The sequence below is a fragment of the Thamnophis elegans genome, chromosome 15, assembly GCF_009769535.1.
Source record: "Thamnophis elegans isolate rThaEle1 chromosome 15, rThaEle1.pri, whole genome shotgun sequence".
Classification (NCBI taxonomy): Eukaryota; Metazoa; Chordata; class Lepidosauria; order Squamata; family Colubridae; genus Thamnophis; species Thamnophis elegans.
Window position 1 is genome coordinate 18,982,892 of NC_045555.1, and position 21,243 is coordinate 19,004,134.

At 44.0% G+C, this 21,243-nt stretch overlaps 1 protein-coding gene across 1 annotated transcript; it reads right to left on the reverse strand.

Annotated features, from left to right (window-relative positions):
- Positions 1 to 216: 216 nt before the first annotated feature.
- WNT8B (Wnt family member 8B) lies at positions 217 to 20,075 on the reverse strand. The gene is made up of 6 exons (XM_032232098.1): positions 20,008 to 20,075; positions 9,578 to 9,611; positions 7,021 to 7,159; positions 5,537 to 5,662; positions 3,538 to 3,680; positions 217 to 886 (listed from the first exon to the last, which is right to left on the reverse strand). The coding sequence occupies exons 1-6, from the start codon at positions 20,073 to 20,075 to the stop codon at positions 326 to 328; spliced, it is 1,071 nt and encodes a 356-aa protein (XP_032087989.1). The 3' UTR covers positions 217 to 325.
- Positions 20,076 to 21,243: the final 1,168 nt, after the last annotated feature.

Genomic DNA, 21,243 nt, shown 5'->3' on the forward strand with positions numbered 1-21,243 from the left:
TGATACTTGCCTTCAAGTTGCCACAGAGGAATGCAAGAAGAATGTCTAAATCTACTCCCAACAGAATTGGAGGCTAAATCCTTCCAGATCCTCCATCACTTTGGCTTTGAAGCCATACTCATTCCATAACAGTCTATCAGCTTGGGACTATGTTCATCTTTCCCGGAACATCTGCAAGTTTCTTCCAATGGGTTCTCCAAAATGGGGGTTTAAAGACTAGATAGGTGAAGGCTTCCTTTTCACAGATAGATCTAAATATGGAAAACAAAGTAGAAGGGAGTAAAATATGAGACGTTACGAAAGAGCAAAGGATGGTTAGTCGGCACTAAGGCTGCTTCCTCCTGAGCTTGCGTGGGGGCAGATTGATGCCATGCTGCTCTCCCTTCTCCTTGCGGACGCAGTGATACTTGGTGACACGTTTGCGGCACTGCTCACAACGGACTGCACAACACCAGTGGAACTTGCAGTTGCAGCTCGACACCATTTCTGCTCGCTGCTCCTCCACAGCCAACCCACAGTCTCCACACAGCCGCTGGCAGCTCCGTTTCTCCCACTTACTCAGGGCCTTGCCCCTCTTCAGACACTCCCGGCCTTCCGTACCCAAGAGGCCCAAAGTCTTGTTCTCCAAGCAGTAGTCAGGGGAGTCTTCCAAGTGGACCAGTTCCTTTTTGGAGATTGAGCTGAAGGTTTCCACTATGGCGCCTCGGCTCGCAGCGCTGTTGGCCACCCCTTTCAGTATGTCTACTTTCAGTCCTTTGTGGTATTTCTCCTTCAGGTATGTCCCCACTTCTCGAAACTCGGGGAGTTGTAGCCAGCAGGTCTGGGTGGTGCAGCTGCCCGAAACCCCATGACACTTGCAGGTTCTCTTCATAGTCCCTTTCACTGCCTAGAGAGTAAGGCAACAACAGAGGAGAGGTCATGCAACAAACAAAACTAAGGAACAAGAATGTCCTATTTTGATTCAACGTAGAGAATTTATTGAGATTTTGCCTAAAATCTTTCTTAACACCTGGCTACAAAAATGCTTTGTAATGCCTATACCAATGTATACCAGTGGCGCAGGGGAGCACCAGAAACCAGAAGAGCAGCTTCCCGGTGCGCGCAAATGGGAGTGCCGGAAACTGGAAGAGCAGTTCCCCTGCATGCACATGCTTCTGATTTCCGGCCTGCGCATACATGCCAGTCACCTGGTCTTCCAGTTTCTGGTTTGCATGTGTATGTGAAGACCAGCTGGCCAGCACCCATGCGCACGCCAGAAACTGGAAGCTCAGCTTCCCAGCATGCACATGCGCACCAGGGAGCTGCTTTTTCAGTTTCCGGCATTCTCACATGTGTAAAGACCAGTTGGCAAATCGGAACCCAGAAGGGTGATGGCTGCCGTGCCCAGAGAGATAGCTCTGTGTGCCACTTCCGGCATGCGTGCCATAGGTTCGCCCTCACAGGCCTATACAATGCTATGAGCAACTTGCTTGCTTTCTCCAGATTAAAATAATGAAGGGCTAAATGCAGTGATTAGTTTTCAAAGCTATTATTTGGATTAACCAAGTATTCCTTCCTATCACATTAACTCTACAAAAAAAAATAAGTTCATTTAATACCATATGATACGGGCTATGTATAGTATACATGTGAGTGTGTGTTATGAAAATGAAAATGGAAATAAAAATATTCATTAAAAAAAATACTGAAAAAAAAGAAAAAAGAAAAAAATAAGTTTGATGGTAGGAAGTGGTAGTCATGTTAGTTATTGCAAATGGTATTTTACTATATGCATAAAAGACTGTACAAAAATTAATAATGATAAATTGCTCAGACATTTTGGCTGTCACCTGTTTTGCAGCTGAGTGGTGGTATACAGTTTGAAAACTGCAGGATGAATGGACCATAATGGAGAAAGAGAGGAAAGCAGGAAGTTGTAGGGAAGAGAAAAGACAGCAGAGTCGTCCTGTCCAAGATATTTGGGAAATCTGGTTCAAGCTCCAAGCATTGCAAAAGTCCAGACCTCAAATGACTTTCCCGGTATGTGACCCAGACCTTCCTAAGAAAAAGGTTTCACACTCCACTCCTGCCTTGGAACAAGTAACGCCCCTTTCATGATTGGCAGAGCTGGAAATCATACCTCAATCAGCTGCACAACCAAAGAATTGCCAAAGCCAAAGAGTCAACTTGCCCAACTCTACACCATAGCATTGCAAATTATGTTGGCTTTCTGCCTGAATGGACATTCAGAATAAATATTGGAAGCCTCAGCTTTACAAAAGTACACCAGGCAGGAAACGTGAACAGATGTTAGAACTATTTTATTGTAAAAAACCCATTAGCAAGGCTGAAAGTGTAATTCTGCGATTGTCATCTTTATAGACTGATAACTTTGGGAGGCCTGTTCTGTTCTGAGCCTCTTGCTCCCGCCACTCCAGAGGTGGGTTCCTATCGGTTCGGACCGGTTCGGCCAAACCGGTAGTGATTTGGCTGCCTGGGTCTCTGGAAACGGCAGTGACCCAGGCCTGCCATGCCCCTGAATCGGTTCTCCCATGGGGCCGCCATCTTGATTTTCGGTTCTGCACATACACAGAACAATCCTAATTGCAGAAATGTATTCTTTCCCCTTTTTTTTAACATTTTGCGCATGCACAGACCTTTTTTGCACAAAAGCGCGCGTACGCAGAGCACACGTCAGATGTGCACACGAGTGAAGCTAGCGCGCACACACAAAATGTTTGCACGCACCGAACCGGCAGTAATGCCAGGAGCAACCCACCTCTGCTCCACTCTGCAGCCGTGGGCTGTGCTCTCTCTTATCTGACTGTTTCCTAGGCAGCATCTCTTCTCTCTGTCTCCCAAGGACGTTTCCACATACAGGACCACCCCAGGGGTGGGATTCAACTGGTTTGGACTGGTTTCTGCCAAACCGGTAGCTCCGAAGATCAGATGGGAGCGAACTGGTTCGCTCCCTCTAGCAAGTGGGCCTGCCCACCACCTCCTGCGTTTTACCTACCTTTATCTTTTCAGCTGAATCACACGGCAGAGTGGATTGCTGTGCCCCAGCTGTTTTCCTTCCCAAGCAGTTATCCGGAAGGTAAATCTTTTCTAAACTGCGTAGGCATACTCAGCAAACCAGTTGTTAAACCAGTAGGATCCCACCCCTGGATCACCCCCACTTTTTTTTAGCTTTTTCTTCTTTCCTACTGAAATTCCCCAATAACACAGAATCGGTTATTTCAGCTGCCTAATGCTTCATTAAAAATTTACACATAGCAAACATCTGAAGACTGACTCAGTGCTGAAATTCAATTTTTTACTACTGGTTCTGTGAACGTGGCTTGGTGGGCATAGCAGGGGAAGGATATTGCAAAATCTCCATTCCCACCCCAATCTGGGGCCAGTCACAGGTGGTATTTGCTGGTTCTCCGAACTACTCAGAATTTCTGCTACCGGTTCTCCAGAACCTGTAAGAATCTGCTGGGTTTCACCCCTGCTCTGACTCCCCCCCTTGCTTTTCCTGACTTTTCTCCTTGCGGTATACGGAAATGATATTACCTTTCGGCCAGCTTCATTGTTGTGCAGATTCATGGCTGCTCTGGCATCCTGCCCTGTTTCAAGGGCATCCACAAACTGCTTGGAAATGGCTTCCCCAAAGCCCACGTTGTCACTGCAGCCTCCCCACAGCCATCCTTGGCCTCCTGCAGAGACAAACGTGTCACCCGACTGTTAGATGGGAATCCATAAGTGGGTATGCTAAGAACAGCATCAGATCCGGCTGAAGCACAGAGTTCAAGGCAGGGGATTCATAATACATGTTCATCCTTTTGCACCCAAATCCCATCCATTCCAAGTTTTGACCTATCCTGAATTACTGTTCTGCTAAGAGTATCAAGCAGGGGTGGCCTTCAAAAATTTCAGCAACGGGTTCTCTGCTCAGTTGCTGGGTGAGCATGGGCATGGTAGGTATGGCCTAGTCGGCCTCCTGCACCATGGTGGTGCGGGGGGAGGGGGGCGTTTTCACCTTCCCAGGTTCCGGAGGCTTTTCTCAAGCATCTTGGAGGGCAAAAACTTACTCCCCCAGGCTCTAGAGGCCTTCCGGGAGGCCCATTCCCCCCCCTCCCCAAGCCTCCACGTGGGCCCTGCACTTACCTTGCATCCAAAATGGGCCGGGTGGAGACTCCCGGGAGGTGTGTGGTGGGGTGGTAGGGAGGGGGTGTGGTGGGCGTGGCCAGCCAGGTGTGGGATTTGGAGGTTCTCTGAACCGGCTATAACGTTAGTCCCCCATTAGTTCGCCTGGGTTCCCAAACTCAGGCAAACCCATTGCAGTCCACCCCTGATACCAAGTCACATGTAAGAAAAGCAGACAATGCCTTTGTCCTCCATTTACATAAAAGGTCACTGTAGGGAGGGGAATCATCCTGGCAAAGAGGCCTCTCCTTCCCCCCGCCCCCAAAGTGTGGGATATTATTTTAGGTTTTAGCTATTTAGTTAGTCCAGCAATAAATTGGCAGCCTCTCATAGCATACAAACTGGGGCATGGCTATTTAGTATTAGTATTAATAGTATTTAATACTAATACTAAATAGTAGTAATAGTAATTAGTATTAATTTAAAGGTGCAGTTAAATGTAATAAACATGTTACTGCATTTGTATGATACAAGTTGCATTGAAGGGTTAACATACACAGTGTCAGGATTCCAAATAACACCCCAATGAAATAAGACTCTGAGGCTTGAGATTCCTCAAAGTTCAATTTTATTAGAGCTGTCATATTGGCATATTTGGGAAAACCCAAATCTGAAAGCTTCCAGGTTTTCCCCAACCAAACGAAAGTCCAAGCCCCTGCCCAGCTCCTTTATGTCCATCACATGGTCCAATCAGGCACGCTCCCAACTGGAGATGCCTCCCAGTCACACCACTCCAGGTGCAGGGCAAGATGTCCTTGACTCTGAGAAAAGAATGTATTTTGACTATATATATATATATCTCCCATACTCCATATAATCCCCTGCTCCCAGGTTCCCACAGCAATAAATGTGGCAGACCTGAAGGCCCAATGCCAGAGATGGCTTCTGGGCCTGACACACAGATTAGTAAGGGGCCCCTATGTTCGTGGGGCCCACGGGCAAGTGCCCACCAAGCCCACGAGTGTAGACCGACCAGACATTGTGGAAATCCCTTGATTAATCAAGCCAGTAAATAGGAGAAAAAAAGGTGCAGCTTTAGTGAATAAAAAATAGCATTGTCATTACTGGACTTTATCCCAGAATGGAGGGGCCGAGGGTGTAACTTGGATAAGATACCTGCATAGCTATATAAATATCAGCTGTTTTCAGGTTCCTGATCACGGAAAAGTTATAAATAGAACCATGCAAATAGGAGACAATTTGTCTGCACTTGTTCTTTTAAAGGCTTTTGAGTGTGTCATCCATGTTCAAAATACATCAACTGCTCTCTAAACTGTGTTTTTTAGAAAGAAGTTTAGTGTGGCAAGAGGCGAGGGGAAAAAGCCGCTACGTAGAGAGGAAATGTCCTGCTGAGGTGACTTCTTACCAAACTGTCCATTGCGAGAATCGTCACAGCCACAGTTGTCAAAGTCCCCAAGGCTGCAGTTTCGCGTCAATGTGTACATGACCCCGGCGGAGCTGATTGCGTGAACAAACGCTGTTTCCCGGTTAGCTGTGAAATAATTACACAACAACTTAGCCAAAGGAACTGCAGCTTGGGAGAAAACAGGAGAATCTATGGTTTATTTTTAGCATTGTAAGTCTAGCACAGTGATGATTAACCTTTTTGTTGTCGAGTGCCAGAACCATAATGCAATGTACACCTGACACACACACACACACACACACACACACACACCATGCCCCATTTTGGACCTAGTAAGTCTCCCTACAGCCTCCTGTGAGCAAAAACAGGGGACCGGGGGGGGGGGGGGGGAACATGCTATTGCTATGTATAGCACCAGTGGTGGGTTCCTACCGGTTCGGACTGGTAGTAGCATGTCCCCAAACCAGTTCTCCCGGCAGCATTATAGGTGCCGTCATTTTGTTTCTTGCTTCTGCATATGCGCGGAGCAATTTTAGTTGTACTGCAAACCGGTAGTAATCTCTGCCGGAACCCACCCCTGTATAGCACTGTCCTGTTATTTGCTGAGTCTCCTAGCTCAATATCTTTCGCTTGCTTATGGTTATGGCTATGAACCATAGCAATATCTTCTTGGGATAGAGTTACCTGCAATTTAAAAGAAATACACACCTGCAGGACATAACAATACCCAAGAAGTAGCAAGGTGTTGTGCCCCACCAGCGGCCAGCAGATCTGGCAGCAGATTCAGACAGTGAGGAGGTTGGGGAGGAACATGGGCCAGTCCTGGAGTCTGGGGAAGGCTCTGATGAGGGCTCTGCATGGGAGGCAGAGAAGGGGCCAGAGCCATCTGATAGTTATCAGCTGCCTTCGGAGTCAGACATCAGTGGGGCAGAAGAATAGCTGGAGCCTGTTCCCAATGTTTGCATGTGCAGAGCTGCCAGGAGAAGGGAAGGAAGAATGGTCGACTCGGGAGTAACGGCACAGGTGTATGGTGAATGGCCCCTCCCATATGGAATAAAAGAGAAGCGAAAGGGGAGGGGAGTTTGCAGGAGGCAATTTGTTCAATTCATTAGGGTGAAGATCTGTTCCTGACTTCTTGCCAAATATTGTCTGCTACAGAGTGGCGTTTGGAAGATATCGGCCTGGCAGCTCTCCAAGCCTGATAAAGGTCTGTAGTTGTGAAATCTCTTGAAAGACTGTTGGTCGGGCCTTTGCTGGAGAGGAATTCCCTTTAATTTAAATAAAATGGGTTTTATCAGCACGAGAAGTCGGCTTTGTGCTTTTGGGAAGGCTAGGTCAGAACATAAGCAACATCTTATTCCATAAGGAACTCTTATTTATCAGACTCCCAGCAGAGAAAACATCATACCGTACATCATAGAAAGGCAATATAATTTGGTTTGTGGCTAATGGAAGTAGTCCCCCACCCCTATCATTTTTCTCACCACTACGAAGGCCTCCGTGGCTAGAGAGTTGCAAAGCTCTCTCGGGACAGTTCCAACGATCCCAAGCAAACTGGAACTTGCATTCCTCAATGCCACTCTGTGCACCAGCTGCAACACTGCTGGAGTAGATGAGGTATGCCTGGAAGAGAAGGAGGGTCAAAACAAGGAGTGTTAACAGATTAACAGAGTTGGAAGGGACCTTGGAGATCATCTAGTCCAATCCCCTGCCCAAGCAAGAGACACTACACCATTTCTGACAAATGGCAATCCAATCTCTTCTTTAAAACTTCCAGTGTTGGAGCATTCACAACCTCTGGAGGCAAATTGTTCCACTGATTAATTGTTCTAACTGTCAGGAAATTTCTCCTCAGTTCTAAGTTGCTTCTCTCCTTGATTAGTTTCCACCCATTGCTTCTTGTCCTGCCCTCAGGTGCTTCAGAGAATAGTTTGACTCCCTCTTCTTTATGGCAACCCCTGAGATATTGGAACGCTGCTATCATGTCTCCCCATGTCCTTCTTTTCATTAAACTAGCCATGCCCAGTTCCCGCAACCACTCTTCATATGTTTTAGCCTCCTGTCCCCTAATCATCTTGGTTGCTCTTTTCTGCTTCCAGGAAAATGGCTAAAACCATCAACATTCCCATTTTTCCAAAACAATTTTTAGGCAAAACGCTGGTTTGAGGCACATTTGCAATGGGCAGGGAGTGGAAGGAGGATGAGCCCTTCCTACGCTCAGGAAACGGAGAGTAGCTCATGATAGGCCAAGCAGAGTATTCCCATTTCCTCTAAGAAGTTTAACAGTAATTGGTTTTTTTAAAAAAATAACTATTAGCAGACCACAATATATTCAGAAGATGTCCATTTTTAACCAAATATCTCATGGAAAAGCCAGAATTTTACAATCTTCTTAACCAGGGCTGTCAAACACAAGGCCCGGGGGCCGGATCCAGCCTGCGGGGCCACCCTGGAAACAGCAAATGACCCGCCCGTGGGGCCCCTGTCAGCAAAAATGGAGTTCGGAAGGGCCGTATGTGGCCCTCCTAGGCTCTGTTTTCAGCCACAACAGCCCCCTGCCGCCCTCTGCCAATGAAAATGGAACTGGGGGGGGGGGAGACGCAGCCCTCTGTGCTCCATTTTCGCTAGCAGAGGATGGCAGGAGGTCGTCACAGCTGAAAACGGAGCTCGGGAGCCCGTTTTCACTGGCTGAGCGTTTGGACAACTACCGACGCCCCCAACATCAGTGATGTCAAGCTGGTCACGCCCACCTCAGCCACACCCACTCTGGCCCCTGAAGTCAAATACAACCCTGATGTGGCCCTCAATGAAATTGAGTTTGACACCCCCTGTTCTTAACAGTATAGTATTGACTGAAGGTATTCCTGGCCAAACATGCTGCTAGGAAGATGCAATGAAGGAAAAAGCAGGAACCTGGGACTTTACCAAGCTAGAGATCTAAAATGGTGTACAGATACCAGCCAAAGCATGTTAGAACTGATACGAAAACACTAGGCTGCCTGGTACAGTGGCTAAGATACTGAGCTTGTTGATCAGAAAGGTCGGCAGTTCAGCGGTTTGAGTCCCTAGTACTGGTCTCCTGATGAGCAGGGGGTTGGACTAGATGACTTCCAAGGTCCCTTCCAACTCTGTTACTGTTACACAAATAAAAACCATCTGATAGTCCAGTGTAATTCAGCCAGTAAACATCACATAGTGTAAACACCAGGTTCCCATAAGCAACCTACAGGGGCTAGTGTTTTTGAACAAATTCCATGTACATGAATCACAGTAATTTACACTGAATTATCCGGAGCATTAATTATCGGGGCAAGCCATATATTTTGTAGGAACAATTTTACTATAAAGAAGTTGAGCTCTCCTACTTGAGCAGAGAGCTGGACTAGAAGACCTCCAAGGTCCCTTCCGACTCTGTAATTCTGTTCATATTCCGTTCAATTAACACCATTAGCTGCTAGATTCTGGGTTCTGCATAATGTGTCAGTTGAGAGCAGAGGTTCGCACCGGTTTGGCTGAGCAGGTATTAACTCGGCCGGACACATGCCCGAACCGGTTCTAAGCTCGGGGCCGCCATCTTGATTTTCTGTTGTGCACATGCACAGAACAATCTTCATTGAAAAAAATTTTTTTTTCCGGTTTGTAATGTTGTGCGCATGCACAGACCTGTTTAGGTGCAAATGGAGCAAAAAAATTTTGCGCGCCAAACTGGTAGTAATGCCAGCAGGAACCCACCCCTGATTGAGAGAGGCAATCTCACCATTAGCGTTTACAAGCAAATTTTCCTGCTGCCACTACTTAAGGATTAATGGCACATACCTGTCCACAATTTAATTCAATTAAATAATTTGCACACAGGGTTTCTCTTCTTTTAAAGCAGGGATTTAAACAGCAGAAACAGTTTTCTGGCTCTCTACAAGTCAAGTTGTAGCTTGCAAATATCCAGCCACAGATTTATCCAATCTGGGAAGAAGGAAAGAGACAAGGTCTGGATGATTCGTGCTTCTTGGAATTAGGAATGGAGATCAAAGGGAATGTACTTACCTTGGGACCAGTCATCAGGAAATTATTCACTGACCTGGAAGGGAGAAAAGGTTTCATCAATGGAGGGCAGCAAATGTCTGTCCAGGAATGTCTGGAATTCCACTGCACTGTCCCAGTTCATCCCCCTCTTTCACCCCTCCTGGCCAACCTGCAGGGATCTCCCTCCTGCCCCTCATCACACATGACAATTGACTCCCCATTAACCAAGGTTTGTAGGGACTAATCTCTCTGTCCTGGTCTAGAGCCTCCTCAAATTCTGAGAAATGAACGTCTTGAGTTTTTAAAATATTTATTTTATTTTTGAAACCGGGCCTGGATTTACAAAAATAATAATAATAATGAATCATTCTCTCAGCCGAATCCACCTTACAGGGTTGCTATTAGAAAAATTGGAGGACTACTACCCTGTTTCCCTGAAAATAAGACCTCCTTGGATAATAAGCCCAGTCGGGCTTTTGGGCGCTTACACTAAAATAAGCCCCCCCCCCCCAAAAAATAAGCCCTCTTTGAAAATATTGCAACACAGCAGCAGCCATGAGGTGACCACACTCACTGCCTCCTGCACCTCAAAAATAATAAGACCTCCCCCAAAATAAGGCCAAGCGCTTATTTTGGGGGTCAAAAGAAAATAAGACCCTGTAGATATGGTAATGCACAACACAGAAAAATCACAGCTGTTTAACAATGACAGCCTCTTAACAATGACAACAAAAAGTGACCAGAATTTTTTTTTTAAAAGACAGATATGCAGGTGGTGATTCAGAGTGACATCGCCATGGAACAGTTCTTCACTTCTAATGTTTAAATCTCTGGGACCAAATAAATCACATTCATACAGGAAGAACAAGAATACATGGAGAATTTTTGCCCCTTCTAATCGTAGGTGCCTAGATTGGACTAGAAGACCTCCAAGACCTTACAACTCTGTTATTCTGTTATATTTCATTGAGTTCCTAAGTGAACAGAGCCCAGTGGTGGGATTCATTTTTTTTACTACCGGTTCTGTGGGCGTGACTTGGTGGGCATGATGACTTGGTGGGTGTGATTTGATGGGCTTGGCAGGGAAAGGATACTGTAAAATCTCCATTCCCTCCCCACTCCAGGGGAAGGTCAGTGCAAAATCCCCATTTCTCCCTGATCAGTTGGGACTCAGGAGGCAGAGAATAGATGGGGGCGGGGCCAGTCAGAGGTGGTATTTACAGGTTCTCTGAACTACTCAAAATTTCCACTACCGGTTCTCCATAACTGATCAGAGCCTGCTGAATGCCACCTCTGACAGAGCCCTTCCTGCAAAATTTACAACCAGTCCTTTCTCAGATTATAACGTCTAACAAAATGACTAAAACAGCATTAGTAGCACAAACGCCTATTGTTATTAAATACTGGGACTATGTAGAAGAAATAAGATGCAACATAAAATATAGTGGGTTGTAAATATTAATAAACCTCTGGAAAAGAAATCCACTCCATTGGATCGATCTCTGTAACAGAAAATAACAATTTAACATCCTACGGTAGCTAGTAAAGAAAAGGGTGGACCTACTTCAGGCTGTCCTTGTGGCAGACTGGCCTGACCCGTGCTGTCCTTACTAACAGCAAAGAATACCCCATGTGGCATAAGACGACCAGGACTGGTGACTCTTTCCCCTTGAACTCAAAAGTGCTTTGTGAAAGCCTTAATTAACAAAAACTGGATGGGTAGAGCCATCCAACCTGCCTTCCATTGAGTTCCTATACACTGCACTAGTCAAAGAGAGAGCCGTGAAAATATTTACAGACCCCTCACATCCTGGACATAAATTGTTTCGACTCCTATCCTCAAAACGATGCTATAGAGCACTGCACACCAAGACAACTAGACACAAGGACAGTTTTTTTCCCGAACGCCATCACTCTGCTAAACAAATAATTCCCTCAACACTGTCAAGCTATTCACTAAGGCTGCATTACTATTACTATTAGTCTTCTCTCGTTCCTATCACCCATCTCCTCCCACTTATGAATGCAGGACTGTAACTTTGTTGCTTGTATCCTTACAATTTATATTGATATTGATTGTTTCTTGATTGCTTATTTGTACCCTATGATTATCATTAAGTGTTGCACCTTATGACTTGAGGAATGTTTTTTTATGTCCACTGAGAGCATATGCACCAAAGACAAATCCTTTGTTTGTCCAATCACACTTGGCCAATAAAGGATTCTATTCTTTTCTGTTCTGTTCTGTTCTGTTCTATGGACCCACTAATGGACTAGGTGTCAACTCACGAAGCTTTCCTGACCTGCTCCCAAGTTGCCATAGCCAGGGGGATGGGAAATCGAGCCTCGCAACTGCACTGAGGAATTCACACCTCACACCTAAAACAAAACACATCCTAGCTCACCAAAGTCAAGGCCATCTCCACGGAGACCCTCAACGGCCAGAGGGAGTGACTCTACGATCTGTGAAATTGCTTTGTTGGGGGAATGTGACTGGTGAAAAACCTCGGGGGGAGGGGGCAACAGGGTCAGAGGCAAGGCGCACACTGGGTTAAGTCAGAGCTGGCTTCACTTAGATCTTGTGGACATGGCACTCCTAGTAAACAACTGGACTTTTCTTGCAAAATGGCTTGAGACTCCTGCTTTTATTGGGACACTGGTCGGAACCCTGGGCCAAAAATTGTATCCTAAGAGTGCTATTGGCTCACTAAAGAAATATCACAATGATCATTCCTATGTCATTTAAATGTAAAGGTAAAGGTTCCCCTTGTACATATGTGCTAGTCATTCCTGACTCTAGAGGGCGGTGCTCATCTCCGTTTCAAAGCCAAAGAGCCAGCGCTGTCCAAAGACATCTCCGTGGTCATGTGGCCGCCATGACTAAATGCCATAGGCACACGGAATACTGTTACCTTCCTACCAAGGGAAGGTGGTCCCTATTTTTCTACTTGCATTTTTACGTGCTTTTGAACTGCTAGGTTGGCAGAAGCTCACCCCATTATGCAGCACTAGGGATTTGAACCACTGAACTGCCAACCTTTCTGATTTATTTATTTATTTATTTACTTATTTATTAAATTGATTTATAGGCCGCCCAATCCGGGCGGCTTACATCGAGGAAAAAAGGAGAATTAAAAAATGACAATAAAAACATGTTAAAAACAACACACATACATTCGTTACGATCTCAACAATGAGGTCAACAGCCCCAGGCCTGCCGGAATAGCCAGGTTTTCACAGCTTTTCTGAAGGCCATGAGAGTGGGTAAGGTCCGGATTTCTGGGGGTAGCTTGTTCCAAAGGGTTGGCACACTCAGCGTCTTAGCCACTGAGGCAGTGCCTCCCTTTTATGTCCTTTTCTCTTCAATATTTTCATTACTGTTTTAAATGAAAAAGCTGGTGGCAATATAGATTTATGGAAACTGCAATTATACAAAACTGGTGGCCCAAATAACACCCCAGGAGACAGATTTAAAATTAAATACAATCTTGATGGGTTGGGAAAAAGAGGATGAAAATGATAGAATGAAACTTGCTAGAAGTGCTTCACTTAAGGGGGGAAAGATAAAGATTGGTGTGGGCAAAAACCACACTTACTATTAATATTTTTTTAAAAATACATGAAATATTTTATTTTGGAATTGTAATTGATTGAAATCTAAATATGAGCCAGCAAAAATAGATGGCTATCGAAGAAGAAATATTAGTTTATGCTTCATCAACAGAAAAGTAATTCCAAATTCTGAGAAGTAATCATTCCACTTTCAAGTGTTTTTCCCACTTCTGGACATCATACTTTAAGAGGAGTAAATCAAGGGTGAAATCCAGCAGGTTCTGACAGGTTCTGGAGAATCAGGTAGCAGAAATTTTGAGTAGCTCAGAGAACCGGTAGTGGAAATTTTGAGTAATTCGGAGAACCGGTAGCACAAATTTTGAGTAGTTCGGAGAACCGGTAGCGGAAAATTTGAGTAGTTCAGAGACCCGGTAGCGGAAATTTTGAGTAGTTCAGAGAACCAGTAGCGGAAATTTTACTACAGAACCAGTAGTAAAAAAATTTGAATTTCAACACTGTGAGAAAGGATTGGTGAACATTCTTTAAATTACTGGAAACATGTCCCATAGGAGGAGATCAGGACTTGCTTTCTTCTTCCAAACTGGATTTAAAGTATTAAAAAGCAGATTCTGATTTAAAAGTGTCCTTACTGTAAGAGCAGCTCAACAGAGGAAACAATTCCCTGGGTGTGCTCAAGTGGGGGCTAGACAGCTTTCTGTCTGAGATCCTTTCATTTAAATTCCTGCAGTGAATGGGGCGACGGGGGGAGGGGGGGCGGGATGGACCCCACAGCTTTCATGACTTCTTGCTATTCTAGGGTTCTATGATTATATAATTCATCATCTACCTACACGCTAATAGCCTCACTGGCTTGATCCTACAAATGTGATGCTTTTTTATTATTCCCTGCAAAATATGCACTTTAAATATCATTAGCATATTGTAGTAGTATTAAATAAAGTTTTAGGTAAAGGTAAAGGTTCCCCTCAAAGGTGGGTTGCAAATCCTGGCGTTACCGGTATGCTCGTGCTTGCGTGCACATGCAACAAGGGTGAGAAGAGCCTCCCGCCGCCGCCACTACTGATTCACCAGATCCAGGCCAAACTGGAAGCAACCCACCTCTGGTTCCCCTCACACATATGTGCTAGTCATTTCAGACTCTAGGGGGCAGTGCTCATCCCCATTTCAAAGCCAAAGAGCCAGCGCTGTCTGAAGCCGTATCCGTGGTCATGTAGCCGGCATGACTCACCGCCGAAGGTGCACGGAACGCTTTTACCTCCCCATTGATTAATGATAATTTATTAAAGAGGTACCATTTGCCTTGTGTTTTTCACAGTTTGGTTTTGTTGGACCTATCTTTATATACATTGGGTTGTAACCATTGTATTACACCAGTTGTATTGTATCTTTCAATCACAAAGAAGTGAAGGAAGTTAGCACCCACCCCTCTACTAGAAAAATGAAATATTATCCTGGGAAATATTAAAAAGGCAAAATATTTCCCTTAAAAAGAAAAGTAGAAACTCAAGAGAGGCAGAAACTCAGCTGCCCCCACCTTTGTGAATGACCCATTAAGGCCTGAGCTAGTCTACTCTACATAACAAAGATCTCTCCCTTCAGCTCCAGGGTAAGACATGGGCATAATAGTATTAGCCCTTTACCCATCTCACGACATGGTACCTGAGAAGACTACATCATCACCCAGAAAGTCAAGCAAGCCTGGGAAGCAGCCTACAGAGTTGCCCCAGCTCAGCTCCACCGCGCATGCACGTCCACTTTTTGCTGGCCAGCTGGTTTTTGGGTCTCTGCCACTCATGTGAGGGGGTTGGAGCACATGCGGGAGACGTGCACAAATACATGGGGAGTCACACACACATGCACGGGGCACCTCCCCCATGCCCCATTTTTTGTCCCAGGAGGCTTTAGGGAGACCTGCTAGGCTCAAAACAGGGTACATGGGGTCACATGTGTATGCGCGAGGGGGCAGGACACATTGCATTATGGGTGTGGGCATGTGCATTCACACACGCACACTTTCGGCACACAATGACAAAAGGTTAGCCATCACTGGTGTAGGTCTTTTAAGTACAGCTGAGAAACCTATTAATCTGCCATTAAAAGGCCCATGTTATATACGATCAGAAAGAAGGAGCTATCAGCTATGGGGAAGGCATACAGAACTGCCAATGGAAGCACATCTTTTTTTTAATTTATTTTTTATTAACAAACATGTAAAATACACACACACAAAACCTAGACGTACACCACATTTACACAATATAATACAAACAGGAGCTTCCTGTTCTTTCTAATAGCAATTATCAATCAATACCGCTCACCTTATATTATTTCCCCTTCTATTGTATTTCATTTGGATTTCACCTTCTTTTTTTACTCATAACTATTGTTTTTTGAGTTTTGTTATATTCCTTCATTGATTCTTGTTTCTTTCCTTCATCCACCTATACCATTTATCCCATATCTGGTAGAATTCTGATTCTTCTTTTCCCTGGATTTCTTTAGTTAGTTTGTCCATTTCAGCACAATCCATAACCTTTCATCTTCGCTTGGAATTAATTTGTTTTTCCATTTCTGGGCAAAGGCAATCCTTGCCACCATAATTATACGTAGTATTAAATACTGGATTTCTTTTTTGTATTTCGCAGACATTATTCCTAAGGAAGCACTTCTAAAATTCATCCTGTTAGCTGGATAGAGACTCCAACCTCCAAGTGTCACAAAATGGATATATTCCATCATTTGGGAGTGATAGACAAATTTCTTCACAAACTGCAACCCGTTCCTGAAAAATCTGATCACTATTCATTACCTTTGGTAATTGACCAGGGTCAATGCAAATCCAATCTTTCAATAAACTTGTGTATTCTGGAAGATGTGGGCGGGTGGCGTAACTGCCTGGCTAATGGGATAATGAAACACATCAGATGTCATCTGGAGGTGTCATCTCCTTGCAGTTTAAACTGCCTTATGAAGTGGCATTAAGCACAAGGTCTTAGTGTCAAGACTGGACCAGGACACACTTCTGAAAGAACGGCAGACTTGGGCCTCAGCAACAAACTGCAGGTACAAAGTGCTGCAGTTGCCCAAAATGCCAATGCAGACCTATTGTCAGCACTTCTTCATTGGATAATCAGGAAAGAAAACCACAAGACTCCATTGATAGAAATCAAGTGTACTTTTACTAATTATAAATGAACAGAAGCGTAGCAAAGCGAAGTCTGATTATTTAGGCAGGAAAGCGAATGATATATTGTATATCCCATTCCCCACCCCTTGGCATCCCATGCACAGTCCAATCATAATTCTCCCAAGTGTGGGTGCGAGATAACTTCGAAAGGCATCACCAAGATGGAATGTCGGTGCCGTTGGCCTTGGCGGGAAACCTCCTCCGCATGCGCAGTAAGACGGGCAGTTGAAACTTCAGAATCTTCCTCCAGCACAACAATCAGTCCCCTCCCAAATACCATGCCCTCCCTCCACATTTCAATGGCAGCCGAAGCAGCAGCAAAGCAGTGGCTGACACCTAGGCTTCATGTACTGCTTTATAGTGCACTAATAAGACCACACATGGAATAGTGCTTCCAGTTCTGGTCACCACAATATAAAAAAGACGTCAAGGTTATAGAAAGACTACCGAGAAGAACAACAAAGGTCTGTAGACCAAATCATATGATGAATCGTTGCAAGAACTAGATCAGAGGTGGTAATCAACCAGTTCGAACCAGTTTGCCCGAACCGGTAGGAGAAATCAAGGGTAGGCCCGCCCACCTGCCCCAGCTCTATGCCATCCTATTTAGGCACATTTTGGAGGCCAGGCATATGTGCAGAAGGCGCACACATGAGCAAAGCGCATGCACGGATGCCAGCACAGGCATGGAAGACCGGGCACATGCGCAGAAGACTGGGTGCATGTGTGGGAAACCGGGCAGATGCACGGAAGACTGGGCGCATGTACGGAAGGGGATAACTGGTGGTAACAAAATATGAAACCCACCACTGAACTAGATATGTCTAGTCTAACGAAGAGAAAGACTAAGGGTGATATGAGCATTGTCTCCCAGTACTTGAGGGTCTGTTGCAGAGAAGATTGATTTATCCTCCAAAGCACTTAGGATAGGATAGGAAATAGTGAGTAGAATATTATTGAAGAGAGATCCAACCTATAATTAATGGGAGAAATTCTCTAACAGTGAGAATTATTAGTCAGTGGAATGGCTTGCCTCCAGAAATTGTGGACAGTCCTTCACTGAAAATTTTCAAGAAGAGATTGGAGAACCACTTGTCCAGAATGGTATAGGGTCTCCTGCTCAAGCAGGAGGTTGGACTAGAAGATCTCTAAGGTCCCTTCCTATCCTCTATGTTCTAAGACTTGGAAATAGTCCTGCATTTTTTTCTTCACCAGAAAAACATGACCAGTTCAAGGATACTTTGCAACAGCAGAATTTCCCCATTATTAGCACTCACCTCCTTATTGACTTTCCAGAGCATTAAGTTGCAGAGGTTAAACAGAAGGTTTTTATGTATCCCACACACGAGGGATTTCTTTCAACACTGTAGGTCAGGAATATACAACAGAAGGCCATGCCCAACCAGTAGATGACATCCAGAATGTTGGCTCTCTTTACTTTTCTTGGCAGTTTGGGGAGTTAAGGTATAAATGGATGCATTTCGCCTTATAAAGATTTAACACCCTCACTTCTCCTCGTAAAAAAACCTCCTTTCCCTTCCTTCTAGAATATAGCCCTCAACATTTATTTATTTATTTATTTATTTACTCATTTATTAAAATTTATACATAATCCTAATCTAAAACACACAATTATTCAAACTCCAAATACACAATCCATAAAAAGAATTAATAATAAAAATAATAAGGTAAAAATAAAGGGTCCCCTCGCACATATGTGCTAGTCGTTCCTGACTCTAGGGGGCGGTGCTCATCTCCATTTCAAAGCTGAAGAGCCAGCGCTGTCCGAAGACATCTCCATGATCACGTGGCCAGAATGACTAAACACCAGAGATGCATAGAACGCTGTTACCTTCCCACCAAAGGCAGTTCCTATTTTTCTACTTGCATTTTTACGTGCTTTTGAACTGCTAAGTTGACACAAGCTGGGACAAGTAATGGGAGCTCTCTTTGTTACGCGGCTCTAGGGATTCGAACCGCTGAACTGCCAACTTTTCTGATCGACAAGCTCAGCGTCTTAGCCACTGAGCCACTATGCCCCTGCAAGATGCTATATACCAAATGCTCCTGATAGATTGCTTTGCTTATATCTAAGGCTTACTGCAAGAATCATATCTTAATTAACTTCAGAAACATGAAAAGCGTCTGCCTGCTCAGCTTTGATGGGGCAAACTGGAGCAGCCATGGAAATGGAGTATATTCACTCTTCTAGTCTCTTGATCAATTGGGGAAGGGTCTTCAGCGTGCCTTTGCAGCTCACACGGAGCCAATAAGTAGCTTCTACATGGCGGAACATAACTATGAGAGACCTGAGCCAGGAAGAACTTTATAAGAATTAGTAGCACCTTGAACCAGACCAGAAATCAACTAGCAGTCAATGCACCCCCACCCCACCCCACCCCAAGCGTGCCTTTTCTGGTAGGCAGCTGTATTTTGCTCCAGCTGTAACTTCCAAGTTTTGTTCAAGGACAGCACTGAACAGAGTAAATTGCAGTGCTCCTTCTAGGGGGTAATAAGAATAAAAGTCACTGTTACCACCAAGATGGTCCTTACGCTGATAACGGTTGTGCATCTGTGTACGATGGATTCTCCTGTGTTGACCTAAAATTCTCTAGAACTGTGGATTGAGCTTAAATTGTATGGCTGCCGCTGATTTCTCTTGATAACATAATTTCTGAAGTCTTTTTAAAAATAAAAGAGATTGTTTTGCATGCTTTTATATTTGGTTATGTGGTGAAATTACTATTAAATTAAGTTGTCAAAAAAGTTTAGTATTTAACCATCACCAACTTGATGGCATATAATCAATCAATCAATCAAAAGAGCTGACAGCTTGGCAACAGAGTCTGTAAAACTGATCTCTCCCAATGGACAGACAGTTAAACCTCAAAAGGGTGGATAGCAAAGTGATAAGAAGGGAGAATCAAGGACTTCTGTCAATAAACTCATTTTATTTATGATAAGCGCAGTGTTACTTATATGAATTTACACAAGTGAACAATTGCCTCATAAAAGATAATCTGTTTCTTATTATTTTTTCCTTGTGGTTCTTTGTTTTTTGACATGCTTTCCAGAAAAATGTTTCAAATAAAAATATTCCAATAAAGTGCTTTTATTCCTCATTAATAGTTTTTGTAACGAAGTTATGGAGAAGCATCAAAAAAAAAATCAACTGAATTGACTCTCCGCTTCTTGGAATGATGCAGTTTATCTGGACCATTCTTCTAAGAATGATAAGTGGTAACTTATGAAAAACAAATCCGACATTCTGAGATTAAGAAATGCAATAAAATTGCAGAAACAGAGATCTTATGATGCCTGATCTTCCCCCTACGATTCAATTATTAATCTAACGAGCTGCGATTTCAATGGCTTCTTACAACATCAGTGGCACTAAAGTTTTTGTCCAAATACATGGAAAAGAGATTAAATGAATTTATAGCTTGGTGAATGCGACAGCTTGGAAACTTTCCAATAAAGAAGATATCCAGATTTGTGAATGGTTCATCTTGAAAGTGAAAAGTCCACCACCTTTCTAAGTAATTCTCTTGAGTTTCCCTGATTTATCAAAATATTGACCTCAATAAAGGGCTCGTGAGAACAAAAGCGTTTAATTCTGCACAATTGTTCCTGTCAGCCTGTCTATAGAGCAAAGCAAAAAAAAAAAACCAAACAAACTCTGATTACTCACCAAGGGTGGCTGAGATGGAAGAGGGATACAAGGAACAAGGTGCCTGGATAATAGCCAATCCAAAACATAATCTGTCTTCCAAAAAGAAAACAAGAAAAAGAAAGTTTGTGACAGCCAAACGTACAATTTGGACCACTAAATGACTGGTAGAAGGTGAAACAAACTCAAAGAAATGTAAAATGAGATTCTAGCTTCTGCTCCTTGAGTATGGAGAAGTTAAAAGATCTAAACTATGCTGGAGGACAATCAATCATGAAGTGGAAGCAAAGGGGATTGGAGAAATGGAGCCACCGAAAGTTGTAAGAAGAGATTATCTTCTTAATTAAAGATTTCCCCCCCTTCCTAAGGCTTTCAGCCAATCAGAACTCAAGTGCCAAGAGAGAGACTGAACTGCTCAAAAGAACACCCCAGGTCCCTCAAAGACAAATGGACCAACAAAGGGATGGGGAGGGAGGAGAGAGAGAGGGAGGGAGGGAGGGAAGAGAAGAAGAAGAAGAAGAAGAAGAAGAAGAAGAAGAAGAGGAGGAGGAGGAGGAGGAGGAGGAGGAGGAGGAGGAGGAGGAGGAGGAGAAGAAAGAAAGAAAGAAAGAAAGAAAGAAAGAAAGAAAGAAAGAAAGAAAGAAAGAAAGAAAGAAAGAAAGAGAAAGTCCAATAGACCCATCAATGTATAGACCTGTGGTGGACAGAAAAAGAGCGGGGCCCACAAGAGAGGTGGTTTAGGAAATCTTTCTGATCTTTTCAGTCCTATTTTGGGGGAATAACAACAATGGGAAAGGATCAAAGTAGCATGGAAGGAACCCAACTCTGCCCACGGCCCACAGTTTAGGCACCCAGAGCATAAACAAATATATTCCAGATGAGCTATCCTGCAACTCTGTGGAAAGTTACCTCATGAACGAGCGCTCACATTTGCGAACAGGTAGGGAAGGGTAAGTGAATACTTGGACAAAAAAAGCAACATGGAAGCTGAAATGGTGTGATCAAAGCTCCTGCTGCTTTTTATACGCTGTTCCCATAAATTATTCAAGTCCATGGAATAATAATAATAATAATAATAACAACAACAACTACTACTACTACTACTACTACTACTACTATTACTACTACTACTACTACTGCAGGGCAATGAATAAGCTATGTGAATAAATGTCAATGGGATAAAACTGTTCACTGTGACTACATCTACATTATTTAGGTCACAGAACCTGTTAATTAAAAAAGAATAATTCCTATCCG